The following is a 17,669-nucleotide window of genomic DNA, read 5'->3' on the forward strand; positions in this document are numbered from 1 at the left end:
AAACCACGTTCACATTCTGCTGTCGAAGAAGATAAAGTTGAAATAGCTGTCAAGAGAGACTTCAAATTATTGCAATGGGCACAATTTCAACTTTTTCTCTAAAGTCTCTTAATCCTTAGATTGACGGTATTTCATCAATGTCAAAGCGTTTACAATTTCTTCTCACCTCTGCTTCTCCATGACGCAAATTTCCTTCTAGCATTTTTTCAATTTCCTTCTAGCATTTTGCAAGTTAGCAATATCAACCAGTAGCTGACCGTTGTCAGTGTAGGCATTAGCGCAAAGTTTCATTTGCATTCTGCTAACAATGCTCTGAATGAATGGATTCGCGTTAATTGGCACTATTTTAGAATTCTGTATCAGAGGAATATTTCTGAACATTAAACTATCTTTCGCTGCTGAAGCCAACTGCAGGGGCGCGGGAAGTAAGGGTGATCAAGAGGCTTCAGCTTTCCCTAGAGCTAATTCAGCCCCCCCCCTGGAATTTTTGATAATTGCTTCATCCCCCTCTAGAAAATTCTGCTAACTTTAGGTACAAAATATATTTTTCAGAAAATTGTTCGAACAATAATTGCTACGATGAATCGAGTTCCTGTTACGTGTGGTCACGCTCATCATTTGCAATGAAGAGTCGTCGATCACAGGAAGCTATATCTCGCAGTAGCGGTAGGCTACTAGCAACCCTCTCTACTAACACGGCGGTCCATCGTTTATTGGACATCATTTTGCAATATTTACATTTCACTCTGTACTTCTGAACATTACCGTACAATTTTACATATGTTATTGCTTTTTCGTCTCGTTTGTAGGCCACCAGCACGCACGATACAGCTTTATTTTGCGATTACCTGCAGCGGGGAATTTTTCAGCCTGCAGAAGCCGTCGCAGGACAGCTCCAAAACAAGAAGATCTCTGCTTCTTCAGCTTTGGAGTCCATCACCATTCTCCGCGAACGGATCAAAAATCTCAGAAAAGATGAATCCGTTTCCAAGCTTATGCAAGCAGCTAACGTCTTTGCGTCTGCCAATAACCTAAAGACGCCAAAGGATCAACGAGTGAGCAAAACTCCAGCAAGATTTTGAAACACAGAGGAACCGGATTCTGTGTCGTCTGCGGAAGGAGCGTGGAAACGGCAATAGCCTACATCAGTAGTTCTCAAACTGTGCGTCGCGACGCCCTGGTGCGTCGTTTCACTTTTCCAAGGGCGTCGCATAATAGTTCCGTTTCTTGGCTGAACTCAGTTTAAGATTATAAAAATGAAGTTAATACTTTGAGGACCGCTGGGACACATGTGTCCCATGCACTTAGCCGATTACACCGCAATTAACTAAAAAAATTGCCACTGCTGATACCCTAACGTAGTATTGGATGTCTATCCTTCAAAAAAAATTGGAAACTGAATCTTTTTTTTTGGTGTTATTTCAGTTTGAAAACAGTGAAGAGTTGAGGTTGCAAGTGCGTTTTTTCCTTCAAATTTGCGAAGCACATTTATTTACATTTGTCCAAGCTCGAGTCGAACTTTGCAAAATACTTTCCGGAAAAAATTTCAAACTACGAATGGATTCGTAATCCTTTCGTGGTAGGAAATCCGGCAATTTTTGGATTTAATTAATGACGATTATCCAGCTTTGGTGAAAGAAAGCACTGCGAATTATTATCCCATTCGCCACGTCGTATTTAGCCTATGTGAAGAAAAATTTTCTGCCTTGGCGGTTATAAAAAGCAAATATCGATCACGAATAAACAGTGAAAGAGAAATGTGGGTGGCAATTTCAAAAATTCTCCCAAAATTCAATGAACTTTGTGAAAACAAACAAGCCCACACGTCACATTAAATAATATGCATTGCTTTTTGTTGTTGTATCAACAAACAAAACTTTAATAGTAAGTTTCCTCATTAACTTTTATTTGCTGGTGCGTCGCAAGTCCAGAAAACTTTTCCAGAGGTGTCGCAACAAAAAAAAGTTTGAGAACCACTGGCCTACATCAAAGCCCTTGATTTGGTTCAAGCTGAGCGTGATCGAAGATTCGACCAGGCGGGTCTGCTTACAGCAGCCAACAGAGAAAAGGCCCTTGTGAGCTGTGCAAATGGTGAGAAACGATCTGATACTGAGATCAGCTTATCCGATGCCATCAGAAACGATCGCCTAAAAACGAAATTTACCTTGCTCAGCGATGATGTACGGTAAGTGGAAAAAATCGCAAACTCCGTTCAGAAGGTTGCTGAGATACTATCAAAACTAAAACATCAAACACTACATCTTTTCTAAGAAACGCGAGAGTTCGTGGAGCTCTGCCTTTGCCTCCGGGTTTCAGCTGCATCATCAGAACGTTCTTTTTCTGCTCGTGCGAAAGTCGTCTACTTCAGTGTTTGTATTTACACAAATCAAAGTCCGAAACAGACATACAGTAACTGGACGGATAATACAATACAAAGGAATTAGAGAAATAATACAGCAATATTATTTAAAGCATAGCCTATGCTGTAGCACAGGGGTGGACAAATTAGGATGGGTACCCTTTTGTAGGCTACATCAAAGACAAGATCGTATTTCACTTAAAAACTACTATACCCACTACCCAGTTAGTACACATTCGAGCATTTTCAACCTAAAATCAAAAATTAAAAGAAGCACAGGTTGCGAAGACTTCTTGACAAATAGATGAGCCATATAAAACTGTCGCCAGATGTTAAGACTTCGAAATTCGTACAAACCGGTTTCTCATTATGAAATCAATAAAATAGTGTTTCTAAAATTAGGCTATCTAATCGAAAGAACTTCAAAATGTTTATCAAATAGCAAACTTAACAATTGACATTCACTGCATTTTTACTTTTCGTAGGTGTAGCCTATTAATATTTTTGCAAAAGTGGAAGCGGTTAGGCGATATTTGACAAACTTTTATATGACGGACTCTTCTCTAAGCACGCATGAGGAAAAAAGTGGGGTATTAAGAAAATGTGTGGTTGGAATGCTCAATAAAAACAAAGCCAGAATAAAGTAGCCAACAAGTGCTCTAATTTACCACTAAAAACAGTTCATCTTTCTGTAGAAACATTTGCTGAATACTAAAAAGTTTGGGTGTTCATCAGGACAATTATCGTTTCTAGCACTAGTTGCAACGTTCATCTGATGAAATTGAAAGTAAAAGCAACATTAAACAAGCTGGTTTATTGCTTTACTGACGTTTCGCGCACCATGACAATGCGCATCCTCAGAGCGAATTGTCATGGTGCGCGAAACGTCAGTGAAGCAATAAACCAACCTGTTTATTGTTGCTTTAACTTTCAATTTCATCAGATGAACGTTGCAACTAGTGCTAGAAACAGCATTTACTGAATCGTGAGTAGAGTTTTTGCAATTTTGGATCATATTTTAATACAAAAAAATGCTATGTGAACATAACTAGAGCTCCAATGAATTGCTTTGGGTTTATCTGGAGACCTTCCCAGCTTATGTTTCGATTTGAGGCGAAACACACTGCAAAGTTTGAATGACAAGAAAAAAATTTGCCCAACCCTGGCGGCTTATGCGATTATGAAAATGAACGTATAGTGCAAAAACAGTAATTGAGAATAATATACAACTAATTCGACATAATCAGCCGGATGAACAATAGGATTAAACGAAAACAGACTCGGCTATGTAAAGAATTACCAGAATGAACGAGAAATATAAAAAGTCAATTGCAAAACACATTGGGATTGCTTCACCAAATCACCATTCCTCCATCGGAGCCACCAGTGACGAAGTTGTCTGGCTGTTTAGTGACCACCACTGTGTGGCCTTGCGCGGCGGCCATCTGGCTGGCATTTGGGGCGCAACCAGGAGGTGGAGGCTAAAAATTAAAAAAAAATTATCTTTCAATAAATAGGGGTAGGGACTATTGTGTTACTTCAAAAGAAAAAAATGGAGTTTCGTACATTAATTTTCCAATAGACATTAGATTAGACCAGGGGTCACCAAACTACGGCCCGGAACCGGCCCGCGAACGGATTTCATGCGGCCCGCCATGTGCTGTGCTGCGGAAATTACAGCTGCACTACAATTCTGTACATGTGCTTCCCTTGGCATTAGCAACCGTCTTTGGCTTTGCCTTTTTGTGTAGTAGAGACTTCTTAGTTAAAATTGTTCGTTCTTATAGTTCGTTGTTGTATGTTGAATTTGTATATTTTTCCACCAGGCAGCCTAGCCTACATGTTGGTGTTCTCTTTTTATCATTAGGCCACCACAAATGGGGACAACCTCGGCCAAATTTGGAAAGATGTAATGTTTTTTCAAGAGCACGATGCCCTGTAGTGTATCACAGCAAGGGATAACTTTTCCAGCAACCTTTCGAATTTCATCACAACTTTGCTATTCCACCGCTGACTTTGTTATTTATTGTGCTCAATTCAAGTCAATGGAAATTCTAAATAGTTGTATAATTGTCTTTTCGCAATATGCATCCGGCCGCAGCTGCTAATCTCGCTGCAATCCGGCCCTCAGAGAAAAACGTTTGGTGACTCCTGGATTAGACAATGAAACAAAATTGCTTTCATTCCGAAACAAAACGGTATATTTCAACATTTAAATGAATTGTTGATGATACGGTCTACGGTCTGTGCCTCAGTACCACATTCACAAGAGGAACATTCAATTCCTTATTTATGCACAGTTGAGCGGAAAAGCCCAACGTAAGTACAAAGACGGTTGAAGCGCACCTACGCCTATCTCGCCAGGGACAGGCCAATGGGGCTGGCGTCAACAACGGAGCTTGCAAACATGCAGACTTCTATACGTGGTCTACCCAATTAGCAGCAGAAATGTTTTGTTCGTTGAGCGGCTGAGCAGGCTGGAACGAATCGATGTCTTAATTTCAGTCGACTGGGGTGCTTAGTCGAAGAAGCAGAGATCTTGGAGTGGATGTGATTTCAAGTTTGTCGGCCGAGAGACAGAGTGGATTCTTCGCGGCGCTCAGTGGGTTGGATACCAGCAAGAGTAAGGACATTATTCAATTGTGTAGGACGCAGACATCCAGTCACAGTGCGCAAGGTGATCTTAATGGCAGTGCAGATGTTGTAGCAGTGAGCACTGCGGCACTGAAACAGGTGCACAGCACTCTGCTGAAAAATAGACAAGGGTTAAGGCTGCTGTACGCAATGTGTCAGGAACCTGCCGAACACTTTAATGACACAGCGCGTGATGACAGTTCCTTGTTCAGCGACAGCAAGTAGTGGTGGTAAGTGAGTAATGTGTCTAATGTTACCCAAACAAAGTTTGGCTCGGGGAAGGACAGCAATTTTCCGTTGGTCTTCACATTCAGCTCACGATCAGCTTTCCGGTTGTGTTACTGGAAAGCTGCTGTCACAATTTGTTTTGCTAAATTATTGTTGCCTTTTCTGAAGATAAGCTGCGAAAAGTTTTGTGTCCCGGCTCAGAGCGTCTTCTAGATTTTGCCACGACATCGCGCAATGGAGAATTCCAGGTCGTCCACAAATGCTATTTTATCGACGTCCACATACGCACGAAACGACACTATGCTCGGGCAGGTCGTGAGTATAAATGTTAAACATAAGTAGAGCCAAGACTGATCCCGTGGGACATTTCTCAGGCGTCTAAGCTAGCTTCGCCTTTAGCTGTTGGTTGTAAGAGTGAAGCTTCCATTACTGACACGTTTCGCAGTCATATGGACCATATGTCTGCCTGGAAGCAGGCGAAGCAACTTGCAAGTAAAGAAAGATGGGTTGTTATACGACACCACATGTATAGAAACATAGCGATGGCCTTCAAAGCAGTTCTCGATGTCCCGAGTCAAGAGGGTGAGCAGACCCACAGTGGATTTCCCGCGCCAAAACCCAGCTTGCTTCGTTGGAAGGAGGGAACCACTAATCGGGTTCACGAGGGTTTAGATCAGCCGTTTGAGAAGTTTGAAGGGAAAACAAAAGAGGGACATCTGTCGATCGCTCCTTGGGTCCTCAGGGATCGCAATTTCAGAAGTTTTTTTCTAGATTTTTAAGATCTTGACATGGTAGAAAAATAAAAGAATCTGGTGGTAGCTTTATCATAAATCTTTACAAATTGCTATTGATTATACATGTATGCTATGCTTTTGTTTAGTTTCAAGCCGCTTGTATGATGGGTTTAATGACGTAGTAGATACTCAGTACTTAAAGTCAATCATAAAATAATTTCTTGAGTTCTTCTGTAGTCTGCAGTCACAAGAAATTATTTTATAATCAAATTCCTGGTGAACAGCCTCATTCTGTACTTACAGGCAACGATGGGCCGGTAATGTCGAATCTAGCACCAGCATCAAACCCTCCTTGAACGACGACTGTTGCGGGTTGGCGTGGCTGTGCATATCCCGGTGCCATGCCGTATTGCTGAAAGTACATTTGTATTCAAATAAGTATATACAAGATGCATTGCTAATCATGCAGCAATGGTTAACCAGCCTCATTTTAACGATGATGATGATGTGCCAGATCTGATGCAGACGTTGGCGACCATGGTCTTCCAAACTTCTCTGCCATTTACCATCCTTATAAAAGCGGTAGTTTTGATTGTTGTGTTTGTGGCCCATTGATTCAAGCTGTTTAAATAAGTTAATCTTTGCAGACATCTGCTTCTTTTTACTTGAATCATGCCCAATAATGCTAATTTTTCCAAATCCCCATGTCTGTGAATATGACCTACAAATTCCATCTGGCGTTTTCTAACTGTTGATATTGGTTGGTTGGTTTTGAATCTTTATCCTCGGACTGACGAAGCCTTGATAGGTTATTCATGTAGAGGCTTTTGACGCAGGCCCGGTCACCGAGACTGACAGAGTAAAGTTTTTCTGATTGTTGAAATGTTGTTGCCGGGGAACTACTTTCCATCCAATAGGTCAGTGGTTCCCAACCTGGGGTCCGTGAGAAAGCATTTGGGGGTCCGTGATTACCTTGATGAATTTTGGAGAAAAAAAACAAAAAGCAATCTTTTTACTTTCATTTCTCTCTTTAAATGCAAATGTGTCAAGCTCATGCCCGCGAAAATAAACTGTACTGATATGATATGCATTAAAATAAATCTATGTTGCTGCTTACGGTGCGTACATTGACCTTAAACTAACTCTACCACAACGCATGTCGATTACAGTCAAATCAGGATTGACTCGTCTATTACGTAATAGAAAGCATGCGGTGCAACCAAAGTTTAACTCATAGTGGCGGGAACGACAACACTGCTTGCAATTGAAGATTACGCTGTACTGGTAGGTCAGTAGATATGTACCGGTAAGCATATACGTGAGTGGTATGCATAGTCATTATTACAATTTAGTCAGTAGTATGTTAATTGAGCTTCAGGCAAAATTTAGGTAGGGGTCCGCAGAATTAATAATTTGTCTAAAAGGCTCCGTGACAACAAAAAGGTTGGGAACCACTGCAATAGGTACTGCTGAATGGAGAGCAGTCCTTAGAACGCGTTGCTCAAGCGCACAGCACACGAGTCGAACCAGCAGTCCAGCACCGCTTGATCTTAAAGATTCTTCGTTCACAAAGTCATGCGCTAACAAACTGCACTATCGGGGCGGACATGAGCTATCGGGGCGTACGAATAATGCTGTTGTGTGTTTTTCTCAAGGTGTTGTACTGAATTTGAAAACCGCCACATTATACATTTTAACAAGGAGGCAACATACTTGTTGAGGAGGTGGTTGACCAGCATAACCAGGTTGCTGTGGAGGATAAACATTGCCAGGTTGTACGTACATCTGTTGCTGTGGGGGTGGGGGTGCTCCATGTGGGGTGTAAGGTGGTGGCTGCATTGAAGGTGCTGCGATTCAAAAAAAAAACTTTTCATGCAAAATCTGACACAAACTGAGTTGACTTGATGTAAATGCGAATTTGTAAAGTCGTTCAAAAGCCGCTTTCTGCGGTACGGTTGCTTAACAAGAAAAATGAACAATTAATTTCAAAACTTTGGACTGGACGTAAAGACTAGCAATACAGCCTTCCAGTAGTGGATGTAATGGAAGATTGAGAGTGTGCCAATACCAACTGCTTCCAACATTGACTGACTGAAATGCATCTGTACAGTGTACATCATTTAAACGATGATATCATGTAAATAATGCATCATGTGTATAAATAGGTATAATGATTAGGACAATGGACACTACTCTAAGCTGAGTTACTTTCAGTACTATGTATACAAGTTAGTATACAATTACGTATATAATAATAAATTAATCATATGTACATTTAAAACCAAAATGTGTATTTCAAAATATCATTTTGTGCAAACATTTTTTTTTCGATTTTACCATAAACTGTAACATTTTACGGGTATGCTACTATTCGGTGAGTCCGATTCGGTGAGAGCCTTTTTCGGTGAGAGCCTTTTTCGGTGAGAGCCCTATTCGGTGATTTTTTTGAATTTTTTTTTGAAAATTATCGGGTACCGTAGCCTAATTAAAACCCCTAACCCCAAACCCCCTAACCTCAAACCCAAAACCCCAAAAAACCCAAACCCCCAAAAAAAACCAAAACTCCCAAAAACCCCAAAACTCCTAAAAAACCCAAAACCCCCCAAAAACCCAAATCTCAAACCAAAACCCCAAACCTCCAAAACCCCAAAAACCCCTAGCCCAACCCCCTAGCCCCAAACCCCTATAACGGCAATGATAATTAGGCTACGGCGCGCAATAATTTAAAAAAAAACTTACCGAATAGGGCTCTCACCGAATAGGGAACTCACCGAATAGGGAACTCACCGAATCGGGCCATTCCGACATTTTACATGCAACTTTATCAAAAAAATTCACATTTCTCCTGGATGATGCCAAAAAAACTCATTATTTCAGTTCACAAGTAAGATTGCTTTGCAACTCTCATAAGTGATGTCTGTTCCTATCATATTATCTAGGGCTGTTGCGAGAAGAATTTTGGGGATCTGGAGTTTGTGAAAGAGCATGGCTCCAACTTGTGTTCAACAAGAAACTACCGCATTTTCTTTTATTTTCACCTGCAGCTACAGTGATTGGGCTTTCATAGTCTGGATTAGCACTTTGACCAAGCTATTTCTACTTATAAATTTGAATTATTATTTACTTGGTCAACCACAGTTCAGTTCAGCAGGCCATAGTCCTAAGTAGGGCTGTGAGACGGTGAGCACTCCTCTCTTGAGCAGCGTACTGTTCATATTCATGACAGAAATCAAAGCCTATAGTCTAAGAAACACCACTCCGTAGTCGACGGCATGCCTTTAAGCGTCCTGCCAAAGACACAGCCACTTGCTCTTGAGCGGTGTCAAACTGGCACCCTGACGATTGTGAAACAAGGGCTCTCACCAGCGGCGCAACTAGAAAAAATTAAAGGGGGTCGGCAACGAGAGAGAAAACTAACAATTATTTGTAGAAGCGGATATATCACAGTTCAGTGACGATCGGTGAGGGAAAGCAAGGAAAGCAGTGCTTACCTGAGCGAAAACTATGCAAAATATAATTACTGAATTCTAGGTTTAACTTCTTATTATTTTTATCACGTCTATTTTAACTTGAAAATTACTCGTAACGCTTGTGAGTAGTCTAAGTCCTCACCAAACCGCATGTCTTGCCTATAAATAGCAATTAACGCAAACGCTTCTGTCAAAAACAATCACTGAGGCTCCAGGTAAGCAACTATCAAACTTGCTTTCCCAGATTCAAAAATTTCAAAAAACGCCTTCGTTTTATCCAATCCGCACTCGTTTTGCAAAACGTCACCAGCTGCTTAGCCAACCAGATGTGTTATGTTATGGTTAGTTTTGCTTTCCCAGTGACGTCAATGCGAACATTCGCTGGAGCGGCTAGACTAACTCGTCAGAATGGTCTCTCGTCACGGTACAGAGCACAGCATCATAATGCCGAAATAATCGTTGCTGTTTTTTGATGTCTCCTCGCCATGTACTTTAGCCTACTAGCTTTCATAGTCAAGCCTTTGCCCTTTTTACAGCGTTGATATAACGTTACTTCGCCAATGAACGTTCAGGTGCGGGTGCAATATATATTTAGTTCGTTAAGCTTCTATACTAGGGTGGGCCAAAAAAACCGACTTTGGAATTTCGTTCCAATAAATTGGTAAAAGTTGCCATTTTCTATATGATTAGCAATGGTAAAAAAAAATTTTTGATTGAAAAACTTTTAAGGGTCCCGCAAACGCCTCAAAGTGCCCCAGTTTTGTCAAATTTCGCAAAAAAACGACATAAAACGCCAATAAGACCTTCTAACTTACCACCAATCTTCCTCATATTTGATACGCGTATGAAGCAACTGGATGCGCAGCATATTAAAAAAATTTGATGAACATGGCTCAAATACCTTGTAAGATATTCATGTGGAGAAGATGTTGGAATATTGAAAATTTCAACCACATGGTGGCGCTGTTGTTTTATACTTACTTTAGTAACTGGCGACACACTGAAGCTAGCGACACATTCAAGGTATCAAGGGAAAGGTAATTAGCAAGGCTAAGCGATCATGTATTAAACTTGGCCAAACTAATATTTGATGACGTCACTATGACGTCATACTATTTAAAATTGTCTTTCTGCGATTAATCAAATAAAATGTATTCAAAAAAACTATGGCTAATTGACGAATCACCTTTGCTAAATCTCAATGCTGGTGTCCATAGACTTGGATTTATTGGAAAGTATCCTCCATGTGGGAAAGAAGTCTTGCTTCAGTTCCATGGTTATCACACAATTAAGCAAGAAGAATCTAAATGTACTTCCCCGAAACGAGAAGCAATAATTCTAGTTGTCGAAGATATTAAACAATGGTGGAAGAAAACAGGAACCGGTCGTAAAACCACAGATACTATAACTTACATGGTCAAGAAGTTGACAGACCGGTATGAAAATTTGAAAAAATGCAAACCCAGAGAAGGAAAAGAAAGAGAAACAGAAAGAAATTTTTAGATGATCTGCAAGATACGCTATGAGTTGTTAAGAAAAACGTAGAAGACGATTTGAGAACGTCTACCAACCCTAAGAAAATGGAGGACTGGCATTATCTTGAAGCAATCCGGGGTGAAAATCGAAAAGCCACTTTGGGTTCTTTAAATATTCAAGACCAAATAAAAATGAAAAGAAAGAAAACGAGACTAGATCAAGGTATAAAACGTAAACTTGAAGATGCTTTAGATACACCACTTCCGCAAGATTTGTTGCAATCCAGTACTTCTTCAGACAAAAGTGGAGAAGATCTGGATCAAATCTATGTAGGGGAATTGTCGGCAAAAACAAGCAAGACAACGGAAACCAAGAAAAAGCAAGTTCTTACACCCCAAGTTTGCAGCCTGGCAGGTAAATATTCTTTGTCGAACAGGCAAGTGTTTGAAATGGTAAGTGCCGCAACGGCAGAAAATAGTCTTAATAACAAAATCCTCTCTGTAAATACTGTACGCCAAAAGCGGATGAAATTTTCTACTGAAGCAGAAAGAAATCTCTTAGCTAATGAATTTGCTGCAGCTACTGATTTTTTCACACTTCACTGGGACGGGAAAATATTCAAAGCTCTCACTCACTGTGCTGACAAGGAGGAGCGAGTGGCCGTGCTACCAACCACTTCTGAGGGAGACGAGATATTACTCGGAAGAATACCTGCGAAAAATGGATCTGCAGCTGAAGAGCACTCCCAAATTCTTAATCTGCTAATAGAAAAGGGCATAGAACTAAACAAAATAATCGCATGCGTATTTGACACTACCGCAGTTAATGCTGGTGTAAAATTTGGCATTGTGAAACGCTTGGAAACTTCCTTATCCCATGCACTGTTGGAATTAGCCTGCCGGCATCATGTTTACGAATTGCTTTGTGGTGCAGCAAGTGAATCCGTTTTCGGAAAATTGTCTACAACTGGAGATAAGAAGAAGACCACGGCACCTTATGAACCACTTTTTAAGAAGCTGTGTTCTGCTTGGAATGATATTAATACAGATACACAAAATCTCGAACTCTTGGATAAGAAGAAACTTTCACGCACTTTATTCCGCCACATTGAAGAAGCTAAACAAATTTTGAAAAGTTGGTTGAAAAATGCAAATTAGCAGACACAGTGTTAAGGCATGATTATTTAGAAATGGCCCAACTTTGCTACGTGTATCTTGGTGCCATTTAAGCTGCAGACACCGTCTGCCAACCATCATGCAAGATGGATGTCTAAAGTTCTCTACGTTATGAAGTTAGCAATGCTTAAGCCATATTTTGCCCATGACATAGACTCCGGAGTTTGACAACATTCTACAGCGTTTACTATGCCAAAGCGTGGCTAACATGCATGTTTGCTTCCAAAGCTCCCTCAAATGACTTGGCTTTCATCAAAGCACTAAAGGAAATCTGCAGTGCTAAAGGAATATTGCCCTATGAGTTTTTAAAGATTGTCCAACCTGCTCTAGATAAGATTCAAGATGACACTTGGTACTTGAGTGAACGGCTGGTAGGTCTTGCTCTTTTCGATACATCAGTGGATAACTCAACCAAAGAAGCAATGCGCTCAGCTTCGTTGAAATACAAAGGAAAACCTCTTTAAAAATGTCAGGAGATGCCACAATGCTCTTCATTCTCCAATAAGCAATTGAAAGATTTTGTTGGGGCCGACACATATAGACTTTTTGATCTTCTACATTTCCTTGAAGAGTTGCTAAAACTGTCAGCGTTTAAATGGCCTGAATCACCAGACTATCAATATACCGTATCTGTTGTCAAGAATCTGTCAGTGGTAAATGATTGTGCCGAAAGAGCACTTGGCATAGCAACATCTCTTCATGGTCCTACAAAGCCAAAAAATGAAAAGCAGCTACAAGCAACATATAAAGTGATTGATGCAGGTAGAAAATTCCAACGATCTGCAGCTACTGCATCTGAACGAGTAACCAAAAAAACTTTGGCTGATTTCTTGACTTATAGTGTTGTGCATTAGTATCAATTACTGTCTGTATAAGTGTATAATTACAAACCACGTACTTCCGATTACCTGCATCCAAAAGAAAATGTTACTTTAAACTGGGAAGAAAATATCACTAATTAAAAGTTGAAGCCTACTTTAAGAATTCGATATACTGTAAAAGGCAAATGAATCGTTCATATAAACTCAATTTCCAATATATTACATCATAATGACGTCATCAAACATTGTCATGACCAAGTTCAATGCACAATCGCTTAGCCGTGCTAATTACCTTTTCATTGACACCTCGTATATGTCGGTAGCTTCAGTGTGTCACCAGTTATTAAAGGAAATATAAAATTATAGCGCCACCATGTGGTTGAAATTTTCAAAACTTTAAACATGAATATCTCACTAAGTATTTCAGCCATGTTAATCAATTTTTTTTACATGTTGTGTATCAAGTTGCTCCATATATCTGTCAAGTATAAGAACGATTGGCGATAATTTAGATGGTATAATTGGCGTTTTAAGTCGTTTTTTTGCAAAATTTAACAAAATTGGAGCACTTTGGGGCGTTTGTGGGACCCTAAAAACTTCTTTGTTCAAAAAAAATTTTTTGCCATCGTTAACCATATAGAAAATGGCAACTTTTACCAATTTATTGAAGCGATTGAAAGATAAATTTGAAAAACGCTCAATTTTGGCCCACCCTATTCTATACGCAGGAGGCAAACTTATCCAGCTTCTTGTACAAATTGCTTATGGTTGTAATGTTTAGGCCTAAGTGTTAGTTTTTGTAGTGTAGGCCTAACTGAATATCTGAGAATGAACATTCATGACGAATTAAATATTTAGACAACTATTATTCCATGTCTAACACTGGATTTTGGTCCTGCAACGTTAAAATTAAGATTGTTCATGACTTCTAAACATTAAATGGATGTATGATAACGACATAGGTGAAGCACAATTCGACAGATTTTTATTTTTGATTTGTTTTTGAAATGCTCTCAGAGCGCACCAAATTGAAAGTGTTTTTCAAAAGTTTCTGGGGGAGGCCCCCCAGACCCCCCGCTGGAAGTGTTGTCTTAGACAACACACCTTCCGGCTTCGCCCGACGGTTACGCCCTTCGTGCCTACTACCTTGCTGCAGCATATTTCCAAGTTGCTTTTCCAACGGTTTAAGCCAGGGGTGTGCAACCTTTTTACAGGAGGGCCAGATATAAATAACTGGGTGAAACCGCGGGCCGCATGTTTATCTAACATATGATTTCTAGTAGTTGCAGGCACAAAAAAGTATGTTTTTTGTTATTCATATGGTATTATTAGGGGATCTCCTTGCAGAAATAATAAGTTAAGACGTATAAATTTCTGAAGAAAACTGTTATTCAAATCTATTGTCACACAGTCTTTAAACGAGTTCAGTGAGAAGTTTGCAGCTGGCTTCTTTTCCCGAAGGCTTTTTCCAAATTTACTTTATTGGAAGTGCTCGCAATTTGAAGTCCAATTTCGAAGTGTTTGTCGGTCAGAACCGATCGATAGGGAGATTTTATGACGCCCATTTTAGAAAAAAAATGTTCGCACAAATACGTTGAGCCAAAGAGGCATTTTTGAAGCCATAAATTTTTTCAAATGTGGAAAGTCATCTTGGTTGAGATGTTTTCGGCAAAATCGCCAAGATTCATGTATAAATACTTTGCTTTCAAATCCGTTTTTCTCTTGAAGATCAATCAATTGAAGTTGGATATCAGCTGGTGCTTTGTCAGATGTCTGTGTTGAATGACGAAGAGAATATACCAAACAAATGTTTATGAGATTTAAAATCCTTGAAACGAGCCAAAAATTCATACAACAATTTTCAAGTTGGTCTGCAAACTCAGTTTTCTTCTCAGTGAGGCATTCCATGTTCTCTCAAATTCGGAAAGTGAAAAAGATTTCCTGTCTGTATGTGAACGATTGAACGATAGAAAACGATTGAACTTGAGAATGAGAACTTGTTAAAATAATGGCTTTGTAAAGCTTCTTTTTCATGCCGTTGTAAGCGTAAAGCTGAGCCGGTTTCCCGCACTTCAAGTTTTACTACCCTGGAAAGCCAGCCATTTTGTTTTTATGACATCATATTGCGTGAATAAATGATGGTCTGTTAATATTTGGTATTGCGGTTTACAGTATACGACTTGAGCGTAAAACAAGTTTGGTACGGTATGTATAGAATATAGCTTAAACTGACACACGTTAAGTAGTACGTAACTCTCAGTCGGGTCATTCCATGCCAAATGAGCAAATGGGTTACACCACATGTCATAGATTTTTTTGAAATTTGGTATACTTGTAGATGTCAAAGAAATATGAAGAATACAAAAAAAAATTTTGAAAAAGTTTAAATATTAGTAGAGTTATGGTCGTTAGTAAAATCACCATTTTTGCCTGAAAGTGTATGAAAGAAAGTGTATTGGTATAAGTATAAAACATGTGAATTTCAGTTCTTAATTTTTATACCCATTTTTTTTATACATAGGCCCCCAAAGTTTGGCCTCCGAAAAATGCATGTAGCAAGCTGAAACCTTTATTATCATATCAAGAAGTTCTCTGTCAACTTTTTAGTTTACATTTTTGGATTCCTTGGATCTTAAAATGTCTGTTTAGCAATTTTCAGCTATATTGTATGATCGTAGGATAAGAAATTAGAAATATGACAAGAAATTGGACAAAATCACTGAAGTGGAACAGGCAAAAATGGTGATTTTTCCAATGCCCATAACTCCACCAATGTTTGAAATTTTTCAAAAATTTTTTTTGCATTCTTTATATTTCTTCGACATCTACAAGTATGCCAAATTTCAATTAAATTTATGACATGTGGTGTAATTTTCCAAAAAATTTGCTCATTTGGCATGGAATGACCCAGTCTAGTTAGTCGTCCCTCTTCTTGTAGTTGCAAATCTTAAAGGGGGCTGTCATGCCGACTAGACAGCCCCCCTAGTTGCGCCCCTGGCTCTCACCACTTGGCTATGCAGCCAGTTAGCATGATTAAAATTACTTGATTTAACAGATATGCAAAGTACAAGCGCTAAAATTTCACGGTGAAAATACAATACATTGCTAATAATAATTCTTCGAGGAGTTCAACAACATCACGTAACAGTTCATAAGCAAAATATATATATCACATCTCCAATAAAACATAACATCTTCATTCAAATTTCACCTTGACTTGGATATGCTGATGCACCAGGTTGGGGAGCAGTGGGATAAGAAGCTGTAGGGTATGAGCCTACAAAAAAAAAGTTTTAACATGATACTACGATCCAATGCAATGTGGCATGGTAAGAATGCAAAAAACATGAAAGTTTTTTGCTTTATACAGTATACACATACAGTATTATAATGATAAACTGCCATGCATGGGTTTTTCTAAGCTACAAACTATGGTAACTTTACAATTTATTCATTTACCTGTTGGTAGCTTCTCCTTCTCAGTGCTCTCCTTCTTCTTCCCAAAAAAAGGCATTTTGTCGTGTTACAATGCACAGAAATTAAAAAAGTTGCAAATCTAAAAATTGACAAGTTTAGAATCACTGAATGATCATTAAAATCTAGTGGGCTTTGTTGTTTTACGAAGACAAGGTGTCAAGAACAAATTGAACAAGGTTTGTAGAACAAGAAAATTAAAAAAAAATAACATTGGCTTTCAGGAATTTCTTTCTGATCACAATAAGCTATCAATATTCAATGTGTTTGTATTTTCTTCTCCAAAAAACACTTACCGGTACTACTTCAATCAATTGCTTTACAAAATATGCTGTTTTTCATAGATGAACCACCATAACACTACCATGAATATCAGTCAAACAATAAGATTTTAATTGAACGTATTAAAACAGAATCTAGAAAAAATCTATAAAGTATTTTGACCAATGGCAAGTCAAGGGATCTCAAAAATGTATCTTTTTTATGATTTTAAAAAGCAAAGAAAAGCTATGATATAAAGTAACCTTGATAAGTGGGTCTTCGTTAGACCTCTGCATATCCTGACCACTCAACGATGTCTATAGGTATAGGCAGAATGTCGATGATGTCCATCTGTGATTTTCATCACTATAGGAAAGTTTCAAACAAAATTTTATGAGGTGACAATTATTTTGTAAGTTACTGAGCAGTGAGCATTTTGCATATCTGTTTAATAGTTGTAATTGATTATGTAAAATTGTTGCATATTTTCTCTCTCTTTCCATCTTGCTTCAACGAAGCCTGGTAATTTTTTCCAAAACATTAGAGTCGACTAGTTGTTTGCAGCAACTGCTCAGTCCTCTCTATCGTTGGCATCTTCAATTTTTGAGTTTCTCTTTGTCAGATCATCCTTCACTATGTCTTGCCATGTTTTCTTTGGTCATCCTTTTTCATCACAACTTTATTCCAAACTTGTTATTTCAAAAATTAAAGAAAAAGTATGCAAAAATGGAACTTGCAGATTTAAATAACTTTTTTAAAGCTTTGAATAGCATATTTTTAATTATTATTTTCAGGGTGACAACTGATTAGTAGACAGTATGATCATTTTACTATCACTCGACCAAAAACAAAACATTGTATGAATTTTTGTTTGATGTAAGTCTTGCATCAAGGTCTTCTTTTTGATAAACAAACAACTGATTGATGAACCGAATTTACATAATAAAGGTAGATGTTTTGAAATGACATAATCACATAACATTCAGTCATTCAATCACAAAACTATGGCAAGTGTTCACTTTTTTTCAGACCTTAAA

General features: G+C 38.8%; 1 protein-coding gene across 1 annotated transcript; it reads right to left on the minus strand.

The window, feature by feature from the left end:
- Positions 1-2,358: 2,358 nt before the first annotated feature.
- LOC145785751 (uncharacterized) lies at positions 2,359-17,390 on the minus strand. Its single transcript, XM_082597459.1, has 6 exons — positions 16,668-17,390; positions 16,357-16,453; positions 16,109-16,174; positions 7,669-7,802; positions 6,257-6,367; positions 2,359-3,840 (listed from the first exon to the last, which is right to left on the minus strand). The coding sequence occupies exons 2-6, from the start codon at positions 16,409-16,411 to the stop codon at positions 3,712-3,714; spliced, it is 495 nt and encodes a 164-aa protein (XP_082453585.1). The 5' UTR covers positions 16,412-16,453; positions 16,668-17,390; the 3' UTR covers positions 2,359-3,711.
- Positions 17,391-17,669: the final 279 nt, after the last annotated feature.

The sequence above is a fragment of the Aplidium turbinatum genome, chromosome 16 (genome assembly GCF_918807975.1).
Source record: "Aplidium turbinatum chromosome 16, kaAplTurb1.1, whole genome shotgun sequence".
Taxonomy (NCBI): domain Eukaryota; kingdom Metazoa; phylum Chordata; class Ascidiacea; order Aplousobranchia; family Polyclinidae; genus Aplidium; species Aplidium turbinatum.